Source organism: Ananas comosus, linkage group 25 (assembly GCF_001540865.1).
Source record: "Ananas comosus cultivar F153 linkage group 25, ASM154086v1, whole genome shotgun sequence".
Classification (NCBI taxonomy): domain Eukaryota; kingdom Viridiplantae; phylum Streptophyta; class Magnoliopsida; order Poales; family Bromeliaceae; genus Ananas; species Ananas comosus.
Window position 1 is genome coordinate 3,573,684 of NC_033645.1, and position 22,205 is coordinate 3,595,888.

General features: G+C 40.2%; 3 protein-coding genes across 8 annotated transcripts in view; 1 reads left to right on the forward strand and 2 right to left on the reverse strand.

Moving 5' to 3' along the window:
- The window catches only part of LOC109728999 (chromodomain-helicase-DNA-binding protein Mi-2 homolog), a 14,896-nt gene extending 329 nt beyond the window's left edge, over positions 1–14,567 (forward strand). Inside the window, exons 2-20 of one of the 4 annotated variants that reach the window (XM_020259582.1) lie at positions 2–785; positions 1,004–1,661; positions 2,279–2,357; positions 2,569–2,702; positions 3,610–3,782; positions 3,887–4,026; positions 4,145–4,432; positions 4,794–4,943; positions 5,178–5,432; positions 5,609–5,749; positions 5,826–6,146; positions 6,280–6,453; positions 6,767–7,808; positions 7,905–8,098; positions 8,476–8,580; positions 9,135–10,400; positions 11,576–12,049; positions 12,427–12,637; positions 13,291–14,567. In XM_020259582.1, the coding sequence (XP_020115171.1) occupies positions 137–785; positions 1,004–1,661; positions 2,279–2,357; positions 2,569–2,702; positions 3,610–3,782; positions 3,887–4,026; positions 4,145–4,432; positions 4,794–4,943; positions 5,178–5,432; positions 5,609–5,749; positions 5,826–6,146; positions 6,280–6,453; positions 6,767–7,808; positions 7,905–8,098; positions 8,476–8,580; positions 9,135–10,400; positions 11,576–12,049; positions 12,427–12,637; positions 13,291–14,072 (7,236 nt within the window). In that variant the 5' untranslated portion in view covers positions 2–136 and the 3' untranslated portion in view covers positions 14,073–14,567. Of the gene's footprint in view, position 1; positions 786–1,003; positions 1,662–2,278; positions 2,358–2,568; positions 2,703–3,609; positions 3,783–3,886; positions 4,027–4,144; positions 4,433–4,793; positions 4,944–5,177; positions 5,433–5,608; positions 5,750–5,825; positions 6,147–6,279; positions 6,454–6,766; positions 7,809–7,904; positions 8,099–8,475; positions 8,581–9,134; positions 10,401–11,575; positions 12,050–12,426; positions 12,638–13,290 lie in introns of those variants that run through there. The other 3 variants (XM_020259584.1, XM_020259585.1, XM_020259583.1) reach the window with 3 other exon arrangements.
- LOC109729008 overlaps positions 1–21,647 on the reverse strand; it is a 24,660-nt gene extending 3,013 nt beyond the window's left edge. The window contains exons 1-4 of one of the 3 annotated variants that reach the window (XR_002221176.1): positions 21,235–21,647; positions 20,967–21,100; positions 19,827–19,993; positions 5,612–5,616 (exon numbers count right to left, since the gene is read on the reverse strand). Coding sequence is in view for 2 of the 3 variants with exons in the window: in XM_020259610.1 (XP_020115199.1) it covers positions 19,985–19,993; positions 20,967–21,100; positions 21,235–21,319 (228 nt within the window). In the remaining variant the exon portion in view is untranslated. Of the gene's footprint in view, positions 1–5,611; positions 5,617–19,592; positions 19,994–20,966; positions 21,101–21,234 lie in introns of those variants that run through there. The other 2 variants (XM_020259610.1, XM_020259611.1) reach the window with 2 other exon arrangements.
- On the reverse strand, positions 14,813–17,499 carry LOC109729001 (phenylalanine ammonia-lyase-like). Its single transcript, XM_020259588.1, has 2 exons — positions 16,965–17,499; positions 14,813–16,696 (listed from the first exon to the last, which is right to left on the reverse strand). Exons 1-2 carry the CDS (start codon positions 17,336–17,338, stop codon positions 14,941–14,943), a joined length of 2,130 nt encoding a protein of 709 aa, XP_020115177.1. The 5' UTR covers positions 17,339–17,499; the 3' UTR covers positions 14,813–14,940.

Consider the following 22,205-nt stretch of genomic DNA (forward strand, 5'->3'; position numbering starts at 1 on the left):
GTGTTAGAAGGGCTTCGGATGCATAGCTCGATGAATTGGTGTACTCGAAGTCCCAGATGCTAGGGTTCTCATCTCCCTGAAGAGGTTTAGCATGGGAATGGGGCATTCAGATTTGTTATTTTGAATTCTGAGCAAAATGGCCAAAACTCGATCGGGAGGTCAGCAGAAAGAAGCGGATTCCAGCAGACCGAAAAGCAGGGCTGCTGCTCAGAAAGTGAAAGCTAAGATAACTAAAAGTTCAACCGCGTCTGGTTCGACATCTAACGGAGGCTCGAGAAGCAGGAACACACCAAGCAATGCGAAAGATGCCAGAAATTCCGTCACATCCGGCTCCGAAGCAGCAGACTCGATCAATCTGAGAAGGTCCAGCCGCGAACCACCTACGAAAAGAACGAGCGTCTCGTCAAGTACTACCACCGGTTCGCGGAAATCCGGAAGGCTTGCTAATCAGTCTCCGCCATTTTCGCCCGGTGAAAAGAAGTCAGAAAGAGCAGAGAAAAAAAGGCCTCGAAGTCCCGTCAGAAAGTCTGACAGAGTCGAGAAGAACAGAGCCTCGAGTTCCTCTGGTTTCAAAAGTCCCAACAAAAGCCCGAGCCCAGTGGCTACTGCTAAGAGCACGAAGAAAGCAAAGATTGAGAAGAAGATCGTTGGTATAGACGCCAAGTCAAAGAGCGGAAGGAATAAGATGGATACTGAAATCGGATCATCGAAGAGTAAGAAGAGGATGACTGGGCGAAGTTACCGGGCGTTTTTTAAGCAAAGTGCAAAAAACCTCAAAATTCCAGGTATTACAAGCTTGCGATCTCTTAACTGTTCTTTTTCCTAACTACCTCGTTCCAGACTAATATGTTACAACATCTTTCGCGCCATAATATTCCTGTATAATGCACACGAGAAAGTCACCAAAATCTATCACCCCTTCTTTTCAATGAGATTTGATTGTTTCTTTTTTAAATCATATGCATGCTTGGTATCTGTCTGTTCACTCATTGTGGACATGTAGACCCTGCGAGAATGCAGGAGGAGGAGGACGAGGAGGAGGAGGAGGAGGAAAATTGTTCAGATGCAAGAGCTAGTGATAACGATGAAGACGGCGTGGATAATTGCCACGAACTAAAAGGTGATCAGGCCCATACTCAATACAATGGAAGTCTAAAAGGAGCTGGCGAGGGATCTAGTTCTGGTTCAGAAAAGGTTCCGGATTTATCAGTAGAAATAGATTCCAGGAGTAAATTAGGTAGCTCTACCATGAGGCAACCTTCGAAATGTAGTGATAGTGATGATCATATTGAGAAAGAATCTGATTTTGAAGGTGACAGGAGTGACATCAGTGAATCAGATAAAGTAAAATTAAGAACTCCAGAGTTGGTAGATACTGATACGGATGCTGGGTCTCCCGCCACTGGGTTTTCTCCGGAAAGTAAGGATAACTCTGAAGCAAATGCGAAAATGCCTGCTGATATGGATGCTGGGTCTCCCACCACTGGGTTTTCTCTGGAAAGTAAGGATATTCCTGAAGCAAATGTGAAGATGCCTGCTGATAGTCTTTCTTCAGAAGCGCTGTTGAACAAACAAGAGGCTTTCGGAGCCGATGCTACCTCTCCTTCTGGTACTAAAATCAAGAATTTGGACCGATGCTTAGAGTGCCCTAAGCCCCTTAGGTACTTTCTCTTTCATAGTCTCCCCGACCCTGTCACCTACCTCTTTTTCTTTTCCTCTTTTCTACTGGTTCAGGTCTGTAACAGTGTTTGCGTCTTTGATTGTTGCCATTATTCTGCCAACTATCTGAATGACTATATTGCCAATTAAATTAACTGCCAAAGATAATGTTGCTAAAATTAGTTTGCATACATCTGGGCTGAAAAGGAATCCAAACTGTTGGGCTAACCTTGGCAAACACTGTCCAAGAACAAGATATTTTGCATGATGGGTATGAATATTATGTGCTGGATTGATTATAATCCCAACTACTCTAGTCTGAAACTTTTGTACTGGAAAAACAGATAACTTTGCACATCTATTTAATCTGTGTCATCCCTCCTTGAAACTATAAATCCTACATTACGAGTCAAAGAGTTTCTCTTGCACTTTTAAGTTTCATGTCTGCATGCTTTTATGCCTGATTTTGGTAGAGAAACCTCTTGATGGATTAGCTAATGGTCATTGCTGTGGAGCACAAGATTTTACTCTGAATTTTAATATTTTAGGTTGCTCTCGTGCCTTTGTATTTTGACACAGTGATGGGACTTTTGATAATAAAGTTTCCTATCGTTAGCAGGGTCAAGGACTTGCAAGCTCAGGATAATTGTATATGTAGTACAAAAGCAAAACCTGATTTAACTTCCTCCTTTTCAGAGGTACTATCTTTTATTTGATTTGTCATTTGTATATAGTTCTCTTTTTCTGTTTTACAAAGTTCGAGAGTATCAGAATTGGGTGATTCGTCATTGTACTTGCAAGGAAAAAAAAGCAAACTTTTGTCCTCGACAACTTCCATATATTCCTTTGGTAGGCGTGTATTGTGAAATGATGTCCTTTTCCTATCTTTTCATGTTTTCACTTTAAAAGAGGTTGAGTGTGGAGGTTAGCGGTCATGTTGGAATTCCAGAAGGGCACTCAATGTCAGCTAACGTTAAGGAGCTCTTGATGGACAAAGTGGGCCCTCATGCTTGTGTTGTTTGCAAGAATCCTGGAACGCTTTTGTGGGTAACCTAACTTTATAACCTTTTTTGAATATTAATCAGTGCATGTGTGCTTTTCGATAAAAGTTTAAAGTTATGCCTTCTGGGATCAGGAGAATATTATTTGTGTCGTCTAAGATTGAAATTGTTTTCAGCTGTATCTTTCTCCACGCACACCAAACCGCTCATGTAAAAAAAACTAGTTTCTTCTTTTATGCATGGAATAACATTATTATTTGGATCTAGTCTGTGAAACTTCTCACAAATTTCAATAGTGTGCAGCAATTGTGTATAGCCAATCTCATTTCCTTGTATTAAACAATTTATATAGGCCTTTTGACTTCAATGTTGCAGTTCGTATATGTATGTTAGGTTGCTACTTCTGTTTACTAATCTGTCATTGAAGATTGGATTGAAGTGCTTTGGAAGGTTATGATTCTTTAAAAGTGCTATTCATTCTTATACCGGCTAGGAATCTTAATGCCATCTAACTGATTAAACAAAGGTAAAATAAGATTATGCAAGAAACTTAGTTTTCTCCTCGTACAGAAAGAGCACAATAGCATGAGTGATTAGTTAGCTGAAAGTGGGGCAAAATAAGGTAACTCAAAAACTTGCAAGGCTAATATTTGCTTGTTGGCCATGGATACTTTTCTAATACTAGTAGGAATATATTTTCAAATAAATCTACATATATGACTTGGCGTTAGTTTAAAAAGGTTTATGATTTGTGATTATAGAAATTATTTTTATTCCTCTTGCTCCTTTCAGTTTTTTCCTCCCTTTTTGCTTGATGTTAATTTCATTATATATGCTAGTTTAACCTGTTTAACTCAGAAAAGCACTTTTGGTTGTTTATTTGCATGTGCTTCTGTGTCCGTAAGATGGTTTTCTTATGTTTTCTAACATGCACCTAATATTTTGATAGATGCTGTGATGGGAAAGGGTGCAAAAGAAGCTTCCATCTTTCTTGTCTGGATCCGCCCTTGCAAACTATCCCTCCTGGTGTTTGGCTATGTATTCCTTGTATAAAAAAGAAGATACAGTTTGGAGTATACTCGGTCACTGAAGGAGTAGAGTCTCTTTGGGATGTCAAAGAGGGTGAGCATGATAATTGGTTGGCACGGAAGCCTTACAGCCTTGTATTTTTTGTATGTTTCCTATTATATTCTTATATTCGCTAACATCTTCTGCTCTATGTGTAGGAATGCAGAATAGCAAACATTATTTTGTCAAATACAAGAGCCTTGCCCATGTCTATAACCGGTGGATTCCGGAGAGTGAAATTCTTAGTGAAGCTCCAGAAGTTGTTGCAAAATTTAATAGAAGATATCAGAAAGAGAAGGTATCCTCATCTATATTATATATTCGGATGTATTTTGCCATTTAATGTCTTAAAATAGTTCTTTTGCAACAATTTTTTTTTTCTTGATGGGTTTTTATCTCAAAAAAATGCTGGTTAGATAACAAGGTGGAGGCAAGAATGGACTGAGCCACATCGTCTATTGATGAAACGACAGCTCATGCCCAAAAAACTGGCTAACGAGTTTTTTAACGGGCTTGCTGATAAAGTTTCATATTGTAATGCTGAATGGCTAGTGAAGTGGAGGGACTTGGGGTATGAGCATGCAACATGGGAACTAGAAACTTCACATTTTCTCCAAACTGCTGAGGGTCTGATGCTTATAAAAGATTATGAAGCTCGTCACGGGGAGGCAAAAAAAGCATCTGATCTTTCAAAAGCTAGCAAGGTTGGCTAAGAGCTAAGCAGTGTTTTTTAATGTTAAATAACAGTAGTATTTCTGTATTCATATTTTAATATTCCATACGGAATTACTCTGCGTTACAAGCTTCATGGGTTATCCTTGGCCCTGATTTATGTTCTATCTCTATTGTCTCATTTGACAGGATGAGTGTTGGCTGTGTTGGTTAACTTTGATGCTTTTGCCTACGATTTTCATTCTATTAGTTTGATGCAAATTTTTTGTTGTCTTGTGACAATCGCGAGGTGTGATTTCACTAGAGTTGTCCGACATATTTTGTTTTTGTTTCGTGAGTTGCATGGTTTCTCCTTTTCATTTTTTTAATAGTTGACTGTAATGTTGTTTCCAGGCTTTACAGTTTAAGCAAAATCCTTTCCACAAGCTGCAGAAGTTGCCTAATGGATGCCCAGCAAATCTAGATAATGATCATTTGAATGCTGTTAACCGGCTTCGTGAGTTCTGGCACAAGTCTCATAATGCTGTTTTCATTGATGGCCAGGTGGGAACTGGTTAATGCTTTTGGCAAAATCTTTATAGTTAGCTAGCCTTTTATCAATGACTATAACCTAAACTTTACGAATTGCTGTAAGGATCACATGGCTCTTATTCTGCATGCATATCTGCCGTAGTTTGTTCATTATGGTGTTTGTATAAATGGTTAATCTTTTCAATTCTATTATAATTGTTTCATATTTCTTTTGCACCTACCTAAATGGTTTCTAAACATTCACAGGAACGAGTAATTAAGACCATCTTGTTCATATTATCCTTACTACCTCATGCATATCGGCCTTTTCTGATCATATCAACGGCTGCTTCTATTTCCTTATGGGAGAATAAGTTTGAACGCTTGGCACCATCTATCAATGTTGTTGTCTACAATGGGAGTAAAGATGTTCGGAAGATGATTCGAACTCTGGAGTTTTATGAGCAAGGAGGTTGCATAATGTTTCAAGTTCTATTATCCCATCCAGATGCTGTTATAGAGGTATTGTGTTTCCTACTTGCTTATGCATATTGTTGTTGGGCACTTACCAAGTTTATTACAGCCTTTGTTTTCCATGTATTAGGTGCTTGTTGGTTTCTTAGTTACATTACGTTATAGCCTTACTGGCTTAGTGGATGCCTATTTCCTATTCTCACTCTTTTCGCTTGTTTTTCAAGGACTTCCACTCTGTGGAAAGCATCAGTTGGGAAGCTATTATAGTGGATGAGTGTCAAAACTCGAGAGTTTCAAAGAATCTTGAACATCTTAAGAGTCTTGCCAGTGATATCAGAATGCTGCTTTTAAGTGCTCCACTGAAGGTATCTGATAAAATCCTTTTGCAATCTGAACTTTTTCTACTGCATAGATATGTCTTACTAATTTTTGGATTTGCAGGATAATCTTGCAGAGCACATCAACCTCCTTTCTTTCCTTGATCCAGGAGGGAAAAGGACATGCCTCGATAGTTCAAAGTTTGATTCCAGTGATACTGTTGGTTCGCTTGCTATTTTGAAAGAGAGATTAGCTCGCTACATAGCATATGAGAGGAAATCAGATTCTTCAAAATTCCTGGAGTACTGGGTTCCTGTACGCCTTTCAGATGTGCAGTTAGAGTTGTATTGTGCAACTCTCATTTCAAATTTACTTCCTCTTCGTTCATATACTAAAACTGATTCGGTTGGAGCTCTTCGCGACATTCTTATATCTCTCCGGAAGGTTTGTCTGGATTTGTTATTTTCGCCTGTTGCCCATTGGTTTTCATCCTGTCTTACTTTCTTTCAGATGTTATTTGGTTTAAAACTTTATGGTGTTATGGATCTTCTAATAGTGGAATTTTCCTTGTTGGCAGTGCTGTGACCATCCTTACATAGTCGATCAATCACTGCAAAGTTCATTAACCAAGAATCATCCAGTAGGTGAAATTTTGGATATTGGGGTAAATGCAAGCGGCAAATTGCTACTGCTTGATAAGACTCTTCGAGAGATCCAGAAACGCAAATTAAGAGTATTGATTCTCTTCCAGGTATGCTATTTATGCTCTTTAACCATGTTTTCTTTTTTGGTAGTTTTGCTTTTTGGACAGAAGTTCTTGTAAGTTAGGAGCTTTCATTATTACAAAGATCGGTGTCTTTTAGATTCATAGATACAGGAGCTTTTAATGGATTGTGCAACTATGAGCTTCCCAGCGCCCGTCATATATCCAAACAGGATGGCTGAAGATCTAATAGAGTGCTGAGTTGTCTTTTTTTGATTAGATATCTTTTTTAAAAATATTTTATTGGTGACTCAATCTCTAACATCCATCTTAGCTGATTTGTATCATTTTTATATTGCAGTCAGTTGGTGGAGCCGGAAGGAACCCCATTGGTGATTTTTTGGATGATTTCCTCCGTCAAAGATTTGGTGCTGATTCATACGAACGTGTCGATAGTGGATTGCTTATGTCCAAAAAACAAGCTGCGATGAGCAAGTTCAATAACAAGGAAAATGGGAGATTTGTATTTTTAATTGAAAATCATGCATGCCTTCCAAGTATTAAACTGTCGTCTGTTGATGCTATTATTATATACGACAGTGATTGGAATCCACTAAATGATCTAAGAGCTCTTCAGAAGATAAGCATAGAGCCACAATCTAAGCAGGTAGTTGTGTTTCGTCTTTATTCATCTTGTACGGTGGAGGAGAAAGTTCTTATTTTGGCAAAGCAAGATATGCTTCTTGGTACTAACATACAGAGTATAAGCCCAACTGTTAGCCACGCCCTACTCAGTTGGGGTGCTTCATATCTGTTTAGTAAACTAGATGCTCTCCACCAAAATAATGACTTAAATAAATTCGCTGATGCTTCTACCGACAAACTATTCTTGGATGAAGTAGTAGGGGATTTGTTGGCAAAACTATCCAACCAGGCTGAAGCTTTTAGTGAGAGAAAGAGCTCGGTCTTAGTAAAAGCTCACTTGAGTGGAATGTCCTATTCAAGAAATATTACTCTAGTTGGTGAGAAGGAGGGAATCTCTTCAATGGATAAAGATCCTCCAAAATTTTGGTCCAATTTACTGGAGGGAAGATATCCTTCTTGGCAATATATATCTGAACAATCACCGAGAAGCCGGAGAAAGGTACAAGACTTGGATGAATCAGCAAAACTACCAGCAGCAGAGAATGAAGAAATCAAGAGAAAACGTAAGAAAGTAGCTAGCGAAACTATTGATCCAAAATCTCTCCAAGGTTGGCTTCAGGATAAAAGAAAAGAAGTTACTGATAGCACAGATGTTATGTCGCGTGAAAACTCTACTCCTTCAACTGGCTCTGGTCGGCAATCATTTAGTCCACAATGGAAAGAAGTGGTTATTCCAAGTAGGAGATCAAGCAAAGCAGGTAACACCTGGATTTCATCTGTTGGGTGCAATTTTTCTTGAGTGTCATTGTTACTGAATATAAACTTTATGGAACTCTATACAATTTCATTTTCAGAGTTAACCGGAAATCAAGGTGGTCTTGAATCAGGATCCCTAGCCAGCTGGGCTCCAACATATGATGATATGGATGCACATAAATCTCCTACAGTTCAATCTGAAGGAAGAGAAAAGTTGTGGAATGCTCAGAGGAGCCTTCATCTTTTATTGAAACCAGAGTTATCAAATTTATGTGGAATCCTGAGGCTTCCGGTATGGAAATCTTTCTTATTTGCTTCTTTATCATATATGTTCTAGTTAAATTTCATTTTCTTTTGATTGTATCATCTCGAAAGGAGCTGTTGATTTGTAAAATTCATGAATTGGTACACCCTGCATCATGCGTACTTAATTTATGCTGCCAAATGGCCTTTTGCTGAAGTTTTGATTTCTTTATCCAACATATTCAGTTTGATCACTGTCGTATTCATTATTTGTTTATTTATTTAATTTTGTTTTCTTGTGTATGGAATATGGATATTGCTTTCAGTAGATAAATAAGATACTGAAATGTTGTTCTGTTCATCATGCAAGATATATCACTGGTTTTCCAGTATGGATGTCAATTGAGCACATTGTTTTGTTTGCAGGAGGATGTAAAGAGTAAGGCTGAAGTGTTTCTTGGGTATGTTATGAACAATCATCAAGTTAGTCAAGAATCAAAAGCTGTATTGCAAGCTTTCAAGATATCCCTGGTGAGAAAAGCCTTTTCTTCTTATCTTATTTATTTAATCATGATAATATATTTTGGAAGACAGTTTAATTTCTACCAACTTTGTCTTACTTTAATAGATTGAAATTCCATCGAAACTTTTTCACTCTGCTTTATCTTTCATTGAAAGTTGAAAATAAACATTTTTTCCCGCTTGAGGAATTATGCCACAACTCAAAAGCAACAATTTCTTTTTCCAGCTTGAGCAATTATGAAGCAAACATGCATCAGGCAATTTGTTGTTGTCTTTTTATGATGGTTGTGGATATGATAGCTTGCTTTTTGTAGTTTTTTTACCTTCATCAGAGTGTTAGTGGCTTACACTGAGACCAGATACTGTTATTTTAACAACTTATTTCTCTTTCCAAGGATAAGTATCCTTCTAGTATTTTTGAACTAGTGCTGAACTTATATGGTAACTGAATAAAAATTTAAGCATTTATAACATGTGATTGTGTTATGTTTGCATGTAATAGATAGGATATTGGCATCCTTTTCGACTGCTTTCAATTATGCTCCTCCTTTGTTGAATTTCAGTGTTGGCGTGCTGCTTCTCTCTTAAAACATAAATTGGATCGCAAAGAATCACTTGCACTTGCAAAAAAATATTTGAACTATGAATGCAATGAGGAGCTGGCTAAATCTGTTTATGATAAATTAAGGATACTTAAAAAGAAATTTTCTCATCAAGTTGGTGCGCTAAGTAATCAAGATTGTACAAATTCATTGGAGAATCGGCAATCAGTATCCCGAAATGAAAATATTACTAAAGAATCTGCTACTGAGGTCTCTTCTGATCCTACAGCATGTAATCAAGGTGAGTTGGAAGATGGTGAGTTCCAAGAGAAGGAACAAGTATCTGTTCATGAAACTCATGGTGAAATACACCAACATATTGGATCGCTAAAAGATGAACTCCTTAAAAAACGAATTGACTTAATTGACAAAGTTTATTCAAGAAGAGCAGAAGAAATCCTCCTCAAGCAGCAACGTGAAATTTCAGATTTTTACCGACACATGAAAAAGGTAGAGATGAGTCTGAATAGGGCACATCAGTTGGATTTGGAGATCACTAATAGCAGTATTTCGGATCCTCTTGTAAGGAACAACAAGATCAGACTGCTAGATGAAGAGTTCTCTAAAATAATGTCTGCATTTGAGGAGCACGTGAATAGCGAACGAAAGAAACTTGAAGCTTTGCAATTAGCTACAAGGGAGACAGAGCGAGAAAGGAAGAATAACTGGATAGAGAAAGCTAAAGCCCACAAATTGGACGATTCCTTTGATTCCATTTCTTTGCCAGATTCTGGATTCATTGCAGAGGAGTTCAGGTGGGTTGATGAGCAAGCTGTGTCTTCAGATGTCCTACGAGACTCGGGAATATATTGTCCCTCTTCTATTCCGTCATCGGAGAAAGAAGTTATGCCAGAACAAATACCTGTTGAAACTGGAAATACAGCTTCTGAGGGCAATATTGCAAATAGAGTGGAATCTGCTGAGCCGACCGGAGAGTTCGTTGATGCTGTAACTACAGTTGCATCTGGAGAGGCACGTCATACGAACACAGAAACTGAAATTTCAGATTTCCAGGCATGTAATATAAACTTGGCGAGGAGAGTGTCAGATGATAGGTCTATGAGCCTTGGAATAGAACCAGGTGTTGACTTGGAACCGAATAGAAGTGCTGATAATTCTGAGGTGACTAACTTGATGTATTCCTCACTGCGAACTTCAGGAGACTTTACTTTGACAGCCCGTGTATCGTCGAGTTCTGGCTGTGAAAATGACACATCAACTAATCAGGTACTAAGGGGCTGTTTGGTTCCTCAGAAAAGCATGGAAAAATTTTTCCGAGAAAAAGTTTTCCATGGAAAACCTCTTTTTCACTTTTTTGTCCGTTTGATCTCAAAAAAAAGACTAGCTTTTTTGGAAAGCTTCTTTCTAAATTTTACGGGAAAACTAGCATTTTCGTTTTCCAAAAAAAAAAATCCGGAAAACGAAAACATTAATTTGCCATAAAAATTGGAAAACAAATTTCCAAAAAAGCTAGATTTCCTTGAAACCAAACGGACGAAAAACTAAAAAAGAACATTTTTGGGGAGAAAACTTTATTCCACGCTTTTCCAATGAAACAAACACCCCTAAGGCAAAACTTATATTCTACAACTCTGGAAATGCCACTCTTTAGTTGATAACTAGATACTAGCTCAAAAGAACTTTATTGCAACTTCCTCACTATCGTTAGTTTCAATTGCAATATGGAAATGGTTTTTTGATACTGTAGCACAATTTGGTCTTTTTAATCTTAACCAAAGAAGATATGTATTTGGTTCATACAATCATATATCTGTCCCCCAACATAGATTTAATATCTCAATGCTAATGACTAATCTCAGTTTGGTATTATTTTCGTTGCTTGATACTACTGTTCTGTCATATAGAATGGATGATCCTGATCTATTAGGACAATTTATTAAGGCCTCATTTGGATGTCAGAATAAGTTATTCGAGGCTAACTTATTTGGCATGAGAATTTTCTAGTATGATTGTCCTATTAGGACAATTTATTAAGGCCTCATTTGGATGTCAGAATAAGTTATTCGAGGCTAACTTATTTGGCATGAGAATTTTCTAGTATGCTTGTAACTAAGGAGTTTTAAGTTTTGCTTCTTCAAAGGTGTTGCTATTCATTATTTTGTAGGATAGCATATTTCCCCTATGAGGTGATTTATCTTATGCTGAAAAAATGATTTCGAAGGTCAAATATTATATTTCATTCTAAACATTTGATCACACTCCTTATCTATCGAATGTACAATTTTTTTTTTAGTAAATCAAGGTGATATTCCGAACAAAATATTCATACATCTAAACAAGGTCTAAGTGTAGATGTATCAACTATCAAAACATATTTTGTTCTCTACATTATTTTAGTTGACACAATTAAAAGAAAGTTTTAAAATATTTTGCATCACCAGGAGCCCTCTAGCGACAGATGTGAAATAGAGACAATTGAAGGTGGAAGAGCTCCTGCTACTAGTTTTTCCCCACAAATCTTGGTTTCTGTTCAAAATACAAGTACTGTTCTTCCAGTGCATACTGATCCAAGCAACAATATAGCTACTAGCACAGCAGCATGCAGAAGAATTGTGGAGCCTTCTACAGTTATACATGATTCTGTCCAACCAGTGCAACAGTTACCTGCAGCGGCAGCGGCTACATTGACCGGTCAACCCAATAATCCTCCGACCTCTTGTTCAAATATTGCCCCAGAAAGAACACATCCTGAAGCCCCGTCTACTGACCGACCAGAGATGGAAAGCCGTCCTCCCCAATTATTTCCAATGTCACAATTGGTTTTGTCTCAAGGGATCAATCCTGAGCCGCTCAAAAATGAGCTGACTAGAATACGTTTGCATGTAGAGACACTGACAAAGTTGCATGAAGATAAGGTATCTTATTTTAAGTATTGTTTTGCTACTAGCATAAATTGCACTAATTAAATCTGAAAGCTTATATTTATTCCCCTCATTATTTAGACCTATGGCACCTAAGCTCCTTTACACATGTTTGTTCAGGAGTTGTTAGGTAGTCTTGAAATATGATTTGAAAATCCAAAACACCTCTTGTAGTGGATGGGATCATATATTAGGACTTACTTACAATTACATAGAAATTATTGTGGAAATTGGGGTTACCTAGTAGTCCAAACAATTCATAGAAATTATTCAGAGAATTGGGGATTCTGCATTTTAGCCTTGTTAACTTTCTCCACTAATGTCTATTCTCTGGAATTTTCGTAGTCATTTATTTTTTAACTGGTGGACAGAAAATGCAACTGAAGTTGGAGTCTGAACAAGAAATAGAGAAAATTAGAAAGAAATATGAGACACTATTACAGGATGAAGATTCTAGATTTCGTCAGCAGCAGAAGGTGCTTGGAGGTTTCTACGACAAAGTTCTCGTTCATCAGTCTTTAGCTGAGGAGTTCAGGGCAAAATTCATTGATAATAGACGGCAAACTGCTGAGTCCTCACAAGGTATGTGGCAATCTTAAAGCTGCCAATATCATTTTATTTACTTAATTCATGCAAGTTAGATTTGCTAAAGGTAAATTTTAGTTTTGAATACCTACTCCGATCATATTGGATATCTAACTCCTCGCGTTGCTCATATTAGACCATTAAAAGGTGGATTTCAGAAACATCTTGAAAATTGACTATTGTATTTTGTGACTTTTATGTTATGACATTGGTCTCTCACTCCGTAGGTTATTAGCAGGATGGATTAGAACAGACACCATAGAAATGTCTTGTTTAGGACGGAATGTCATTGTCAAGGTCTTGGGAGTACAGATATCTTATATATTTTTTAGTCAGCAAGTTGTGTACAATATACTGCGAATTGCAAATTTCATAAGATGTTGAAGTTTAATCACTAGTAATGCTTGTGGCAAAATCATAAATATTTTCTGAAATGATTGCAATATCTAGTGAGACTATGATCTACCGTTGCTTTTTCTCATCATTTATCTTTTCATATGGCAATCTTGTTCTTTTTTTACCTTTTAAAGTAAATATATATCTAATTAGCAGTATATTTCCAATTTTCACTTTTCCACATATCTTGATATTATTTGGCTTCGTTTTTAACCATCTAAAACTGACATGAGCCTCCCCCTTTTCACAATAAGGACAAAACCAAGGTTCCCAGTCCTTGCAGCAGTTACCGCAGGTTTCGTCACAGCAGCAACTTGCTCAAAGGCCTTCGTCAGCATCAGCAACTGCATCAGCATCTGCAGCACTGTCTGGACCTATCCCTCCTACGCGACCCTCTACTTCTCTTGCATCAAATAGATATCGTGTTCCGCCTTCACCTATTTCCTCAACCACCTCCACTCCAGCAGTTCGTCCGCCCTCAACCATTCCTTTGGCCCCTCCAATTCCAGTGGTTCATCCAGCCCCTACTACTTCAACCCCTCCAAATTCACTAGTCCGTGCGGCCAATTCGGTGTTGCCCACCAATATGGTTCGATCACAGTTCAGCTCAATTTTCTCATCCCATGGAGGCACTGGGCAAGTCAGAAGCGCTCCTCCCCATCTCAGTCGCTTTAGACCGGCATCGTCCTCGGCTGCAAGTTTCCCTCAAAATACCGGTATTGTAGCTAATCAGCAACAAGTTTCTACGAGTTTGACGTCATCATCATTGCACCCGCCGGCCATTTCGTACAGTGGAATCTTCCAGCCTGCGGGATTGGGTACTTTACAGGTGAGCCACAGTACATCTCCCTCCGCAAACTTGCCTCTAGGCAATAATGTGAATATCGGAGCTGTGCCACAGACAACGGCGGCGGCAGGCCCAGCATTGGATAATTGGCTTATGTCTAATATGCGAGTTAGCAATAATCAATCATTGATGAATGTTGGGAGATCTGAGGCTGCAGCAGATGTTGTTTGCATATCAGATGAAGAGTGAATACTATGTGGATTAAGCTTTATTTGCTCATTCCCCTACCTGGAAAGTTCCTATCAGGAATTCGATGCCAAAGTGAGATTAAAGGTTTATAATGTAATTTTGCCCACTCGATGTAGAGTATGAAGAGGAGGGAGACTACATAATTAACAGGGTTGCATTTGCGAAGCATGATTGAACTAACCCTAGATTATTTTTTGCCCCTTGGTGTAGAGCTCTCAGTGAGAATGCATTTCAGTTGGCAGGCTCCTGATGGCCTCTTTTGTATATAAGGAAGATGTTGGCTGTCGGTGAATAGCATCATTTTGGGATTTGATTTTATCAGTTTTAGCCTTCTCAGGTGTGGATGCTCGCCTGTCTCCAGTGTAAGTAATTTGTACACTGATGCGAAGTTATTATGACCAGTTGCTGGTTTATAGGTTGTTATAAAGTTCTCCGGGGCCTTACTGTGAGTGCAAGTTCGTAGTAACTTAGCAGTATAGGTTCAAGTTTTTTCAATCTGATACTTTTAACTTTCAATTAATGTATCTCAGCTATTTGCCAGCAATAGCAGTTTGGTTGCGTGACATTGTTTGCCTCCGTGACGTTCGCGAGATCTTTAATCTTAGTTGTATGTAGAAAACATGGCTCACTACCCTCATATCTGATTCCTTGCAATAAGTGATTATCTTATAGTTATTTTTTTGGTAAATTTTTCTTCATTTTTAGTTGTACAGACTGTTTTTAAGTATTTCACCGTTGGACGCCTGCAGCCCGCTACATAAAATTTATACTTGAAAATTAATAAGAAAACAAGACCTATACCGTGGAAGGAAGGCCCAATCTGTTTGCCCTTTCATATAAAGAAGCTTACGATTGGCAAAGGGATTCGTTAGGAGATGGGAAGGGGTGCACCGTTCCAGTCCTTCAAGCACTCCAGCAGTGGGTCGATCATCCTGGCCTGGCAAATGGCGTCAAACACCTTATCGAATTCCTCCCCTGGGGATCGGACCTTCTCTCCGGTCAGGCACTCAGTGCCGAGCTCCTCCTTCACAAACTTGTAGAGCGGATAAGACCTGCACTCCTTTATCCTGTTTTGAATTGCCGATTTCCCGCTCCCGAAGGCAACCCAGGCGGCTTCGACATCTTTCGGCAAGTGGGCGCTGAGCTCCTCTTCAAATGCAGTTATCCTGTGCAAGAAGAAGGTAGAGCTGTCGTTGTCCTTCTCCTTCTCCCCGCGGCTGAGCGCATGCTCGACCAGAGCCTGCCTTAGCTTCTGCACCAGAGGATATGCGGAGCTGCAAGGGTCATCAATGTACGAGAAGACATGCTCGCGATCGATCACCTTGATCAAGCCCTCCACGCAGAACATCGAGGGCTGGAGCCCCCCGTCGGCGCCCATCATCAGAACTCTCTTCGCCGCTTGGCTCACGGTGTGCTTGACGGCGGCCTTCAGATTCTCCTCCAAATGCCTCAGATCGATGGCTTGGCACAACGCAACCACGTAGGTGGATGACATGAGCTTAAGGACGTCTACGGCCTCCGCAGTCTTCCGTGCAGAGATCAGTCCCAGCGAGTTCACGTCTTGATTGTGCTGCTCAGCACTTTGGACGTGGGTGGTCACAGGGTTGGCAAGGAATTGGAGCTCCGAGCAGTAGGCCGCCATCGCGATCTCCGCCCCCTTGAACCCGTAATCCAAACTAGGATTGCGCCCGCCCGAGAGATTCGACGGCAGCCCATTGTTGTACAAGTCATTCACAAGCTCAGAGAACTGGGCAAACATGAGCTTCCCAATAGCAGCGACCGCCAAGCGGGTGTTGTCCATCGAAACACCGATAGGAGTCCCCTGAAAGTTGCCGCCATGCAGGGCCTTGTCCCTCGAGACGTCGATCAGCGGATTGTCGTTAACCGAGTTGATCTCCCTCTCGATGGACTTGGTTGATGATCGGATCACCTCAATTTGAGGGCCCAACCACTGAGGGGATGTGCAGACAGCGTAGCGGTCCTTCTTTGGCTTCTGCAGCGGGTCGAGCTCGTGGAGCTCCTTGGCCTTCTTCATGTAGGAGCTTCCTTCCAATATATGTTCCATGATCGCCGCAGCCTCGATTTGGCCCGGGTGATGCTTCAATTTGTGCGTGAGGTGGTCGGTGAACTCGGGCTTCCCCTGCATGACCTCACAAAAGACGGCTGACAGTACTTCGGAGAGGACCGCGAGGATGTTGGCTTCAAAGAGAACAATTGAGGCTAAGCCGGAGCCTACGGTGGTACCGTTCACGAGCGCAATGCCCTCTTTGGGCCTCAGTTCGAAGAATCCGCCAATGATTCTGGCTAGCTGGAAGGCCTCTGCAGCATCAATGCACATGCCATCGGGACCGATGGCTTTGGAATTCGGCCGGCCCGATAAGAGCCCGGCAATGTAGGCGAGGGGGACGAGATCACCGGAAGCTGTGATGGAGCCACGGAGAGGGACGCATGGCGTGACATTGGCGTTGAGAAGGCTGGCGATGGCCTCGAGGATCTCGAAGCGGATGCCGGAGTAGCCCTGCAGCAGGCTGTTAATTCTAACCAGCATTGCCGCCCTTGTCGCCGCCCGTGGCAACATGTGGCCTGATTCCAGGCCGTCTCCGAATATTCCGACATTGAGGAATCTGAGGTGTTCAAACGCAGGGGCTGATAACAATGAAAAGGCGTACTGTATACAGAGGATATAGTGTCTATACAAGCTAGATAGGTATATTCAGTAACAATATTATATACCTATATATTTCAAACTAAACTGTATGCATTCTCATAACTGTAATCAACATCGTAGCAATCAAGATTCAAGCTCTGCATAAGCAAATTTAAGTTCACATTTATTGTCTGTAAGATAAACTTTGATGCGTGTATATATATATATATATGTAGGGGTAATACCTGATAAGTTCGTTCTGAAGAGCTGCTCCTTGCTCGGTCCTCCGGTGCGAGGCTGCACCGAAGCCGGCCGTAATCCCAGTGCTATCCTTCCCCTTGTCGATGCTCTCCATGACCCACTCGCTGCTCGCTTTCACTCCGGCTCGTGCGGCCTCGGACAGCTCCACTGTCACGGTCGCCTCACTCGCAGCCACCGCAGCCACCTGAGAGATCGTCAGATTCGCGCCTGCCAATCTAACTAGAGGCTTTCTGAACTCTTCCACCATGCGCTTTACCTCGTCGAAATGGCTCACTTTCGTTGGCTCGGCGGCCCCGGCCCAGTTCAAGGGGTCCTCCATGCTTAAGTCCTTTTTTGTCGAGCTCGGAGCACGCTCCATTGTGCAGGTAAGAAGAGTTAACAGACTAATTAAAATGTCGTACTAAGGAATGAAACAAATTAAGATGGAAGGTTTAAGGTTTGGGGTGTTCTTAAATAGAGGATTGATTAGTGCATGTTGGCGAAGCGGGTTGTTGGAAAAGCACAGTAACCTGAGGAGCAATTTGGGGTCTAGGATCGATCTTCACCTTCATGTACACGCGTTCGACCGGAACTGGTAAATTACAAGGTTGGTAGGACTGGGATCATGAACGCAGCAGCATTTCACAACTGCTCTACTAAGACTAATTTAGTGCTAGACTTGGTCATGCAGACTATTCTAGTGCTAGACCTGATCAATATTAGAGATTCTACAATCAGATTTTTTATGTGAATTAATGAGACATAATATATTACGATGTTACTGTGTATAGTGTCTTTTTGTTTTTCACGTCAGGTTATCTGAAGAAAAGAGAATCTCTCTCCATGAGAGATAGAGCCCTCCTTTTTTGTCGGTGTTTTTACCAGCTCCTCTTTTTGGGAAAAACAGAAAAAAAGACAAAAAGAAAAAAAAAAAACTCCTATGTCCTTGCCTCTTATTTTCAGATAGAGCTGCAAATTAATGAAGACTTTGCAAAATTTCGTTACGTTTCAAGCTTTCGAGATTGTTTATGACCTTCTCTGACGAATTGATCATGATTACAATCTAAAGAGATGGTTTTTTTTTTTTTTTTAAATTATGTTTAAAAGAATAAAAAAAAATTAATAACAATACTAAGTTAAAACGTGTTTTGTCTTTTATAACTTCCTGTAGTTGTCCGCTAGAAAAACATGAAAGGACGTGTGATCATATACAGAAGAGCAGCGTAAAACCTGTGAACGATTGCTGAAGAATATATATATATATAGAAGGACAAGGAAAAATTACTTCCAAATCCCAATCAATATTCTTGAAGATCTCTACGCATGCATTTTTCTATTTTTCCCTCCCGGTAGGTGATCAATCTCTGTCACTTGAGATTTAACTTAAATTTCATTAGGAAGTCCAGAAAATAATAATAATAATAAATCCTCAAGACCTCATAAGTAAGCTAAACTTGGACGCAACAAAATGTCCATGCTAGGACTAGATGGCTGTCTGGGACAATTGTGCAGTGGGTTCGCATGGATACTTGAATTAGCAGAAGAATAGTCACTACCTAATTAATTAATTAATAGCATGTTTTTTACTGTGTTTCTTATTGATCAATTCAGGGTGGCGAGACAAAAAGTCTCCAGCAAATTTTTGTTCTTTCGAAAGCGAGGAAGCTTATTAAAATTTTAATGAGTGGGTTTCATGAGTTGGGTAATTAAAAATGGTCCAATTTTACACGAACGTGTCCAACTGGTTCTTTGACGAATACAAATCTCCTTTACTAGCTAGTCAATCAGTTTGGCGGCCAATTTTACTGGCCCACAATCAACTGCTCTTAAAACAAATTAATTGGCTGAAGCTAGCAATAGGGTGATTAATTAAGTTAATAATTTACACAGTAAGTATATATATATATATATATACATATATATACACGTCACCACCATCTAATAGAGGAAAATCCAATTAGTAATAATGATGATTTCATTAACAATGATATAATTCACGTGTCTTTTTCTTGATCATCAAAATACAGCGGCTGAGTTGTTAGAGGATCAGTTTCCTTTAGTGGATTCATGAAGAATCTGAATCTGAATCTTACAAAATTCAAACCAGTTAAGCTACCGAATCCAAATTTTGGGGCTTTAAACACTCGATGATTTGGATTTGATCTCGATTTCTATTTGGGCTTGTAGTTGGCTCGCATGTATATATATGCCTAACGCACCAGTGAGTCGACTCCCTTAGTGCACTAGCTAAGCACGAACTCAGATCGACCAATCTTTGTAACCAGAAACCAATTGTAGTAAAACAGTAGAATTTAACTGAGCAACAGCAACAATTACAGCCACAAAGTTTGGAGAGAGAGTAGTGATGTTCTATTGCGCAAGCAACGAATTTAACTAAAAGAACAATCTAATAAAATTTAAAAGAAACATTTGGAATTGGGAGAGCATATCACGGTTGAAAATGCGTCGGCCAACAATTTTTAGTGTACCTCGATGAACAGAATTCTGAAACCGTAGTATCCAAAAGCACAAACGTGTTTTCATATGTTGCTATCTAATTCATGTAACAGGCATGAACCAGAGGTCAAGAAAAATATAAATAGCAAGAACAACACCAGAGTAACAACCATACATAACTATTAATTGAGACGCCCTTATTGGTTAATAAGAAATCATAACGATTGATAGATATTACATGACATGAAACTTTGCTGGAATGTTAGCTGAACACTTTACATCAGAACTGCATGATCTTCTCGTATCTGACATAAATTAATGCTGTTAAGTTGAGCTGATCATCTAAATTAATGCCACAATATAGCAAAGCATTAACTACAATATTAGAGACCAAATTGCAGGAACAATACTTTCAGATGTTGAAACATAAATATTTCATACAAAACGGTGGCAAGTTCGCACACTAACACCCTCAGCATATGACATATTCCCATCTACTCCTTCGCAAGCCTCCTCAGGACGACATATTCGTCATACAACAAACTTTCCATCAACCAACAGCTTCGGCTTAAGATAGCTGCAAGAGAATTACAATTAGAAAATGTCTACATAAAGCAACTTGCATGACATTAAGAGAAGGGTCCACATGACTGGCTGTTGGCTCCTATCAATTACGATATTATGCATAAATTTAGGGTACGTGTGGATGTTAGAACAAGTTATCCTGTGACAAAGTCTGCACTGTATATATCCATGTCCGCATTAGTAGGTGAGATCAAACTTGTCTAGTGCATCATATTCATCAGTCCGACTCTTCATGATGCAGCACAAATTCACAAAATCTTATTTTTTATTGGGTTAGCGTCGTGCTCACACACCTAGTCCAAATTTGCCATCCGTGCCGGCATTCCTTACCCTATGAAGGTAAATACACGAGCACCCTTGAAACCCAACCATCTAAACATCCAACAAAGATCTTTAACAAACATGACTCTTTGTTCAGAAAGGTTTTCCGCTTAATGGATAACAAGTAGGAGAAAAGATACGCAACCTAATGAAATCTAACAAAATCATGTCTTTCCAAAGTTATGCTAGTTGTTTCATGCAGCAGTACCATTATTTTGTTTAATCTAGATATACGGATGAGCACTGCCATTCAACTAGTCCTCCCATGAAATTAGTAATCAGGCGAACCTGTTGATCTTTAGGCATCATTGCTACATGTTTTTGAAAGACAGTGAAATTTGGTTTTTCCCCATTCTATGCTCCTAGAAGAATTTCATTTACACTCACCGGCACAGGTAAAAGACGTTAACGGCTAAAGATTTAGACTCATTAGCCTTTTACTTTGTTATCCGGTTATCTCAATGGTTAATACTCCTGCTTACAGACACAAACACGGGCGCATAGTGACTTGATCCAAGTTGCAGTAGGAATTAAGATAGGCACAAAATCTAATAGTCTCAGTGACTACTCCTCCAGCAAATCCATCTTCTCTTAAACACGTTTGAAGTTAAGCATCAAAATGCACAAGTAAAATGCACGAGTACCAGCGGAACGCTAGGTATGCGCATCGTCGGTCTATAATTAGACAGGGAGAGAAGGATACACCTGTTGTAGAACTCCGATGCGGATCTTGATCCGTTGTAAAAGATGAACCACAGCAGCACGAGGATCAAAATATCTACAAGATTAAGGAGAGAACGCGCGCCGATGCATCAATCGAGCTGCGAATCAACTAACAGAACCTACCCTCTCTGCAGCGATCCGAAGGGCGAAATAAATCGAGGGCGCTGGGAGGGCGATCAAAAAGGATACTGAAGAGGTAGCGCTCCCACCAATCGAGCATGTAGAGGCCCATTGTGACGTTGTACAGATGGATCTTCCGGCTAATCCAGTTCATGCTGATGCTTCTTCCTCTGCTTCCTCCTCTTCTTCTTTCTTCTTCTTCTTCTTCTTCTTCTTCCTCCACTGCCTGATCCGATCTTTCGTTGTGAAATGGAAAGATGAGCGGTGAATCGGAGGTAATGGGGACAAACAGCGACCTGGTTCACGCATTGGAAACGACGCTCCAAGTTGGATCTGGACGTCAGCATTTGGCCCAAAATCGGCGCTCAGGTACTCGGCCTGTTTAACGGCCCAAGTATTGTCTCTAAAATGTCGGCCCAAATACTAAATCTCCGCGTACCATTTCCATATGGAGCGGGAACACTTTCCTTGGTCACGTGTTAGAGGAGATGCTTATCTATTATGAAGGACATAAAACCGAGGAGCACCGCAAAATCAGGTCGCTCTGTACTCTGTAGACCCCAACCTTGGAGGTGATCGTTGCCTGAACCAGTTGCACCATCTCGGCCGTGGACCTCCGCTTTTATCTCTATCCTTTGTCCATCAATGTTTTGGGAAAAATGCTTATCACCGTCTTTATTTGTTTTTCTTTCTTTTTTTTTTTAACGCTTTCGTACTGGAGTGGAGGTCCAAGGGCGATTGATTGAGGTGGACCGTGTCCAGGGTCGAAGCCGCCACTTGTGTGGACCGCCGGGAAGGAAAGGACTCCTCCAACTTACGCCACCTGTCATTGTTGGTGGTCCTCCTTCTCGGTCTGTTTTTACTGGTGCAGCTAGCTCCCGGCCGCCTCATCATCTTCGCAAGGCAAGGCGAGGCCACCTCCTCGACAAAGGTGTCGCTGTGACACTGACGCATGCCACGAAGAGCGAAAGAGACCCAGCTAGAGAGGGCTGCGGTGGACGAGATATTCATTCTATCCTCTAATTAAATTCCCTGCCTTG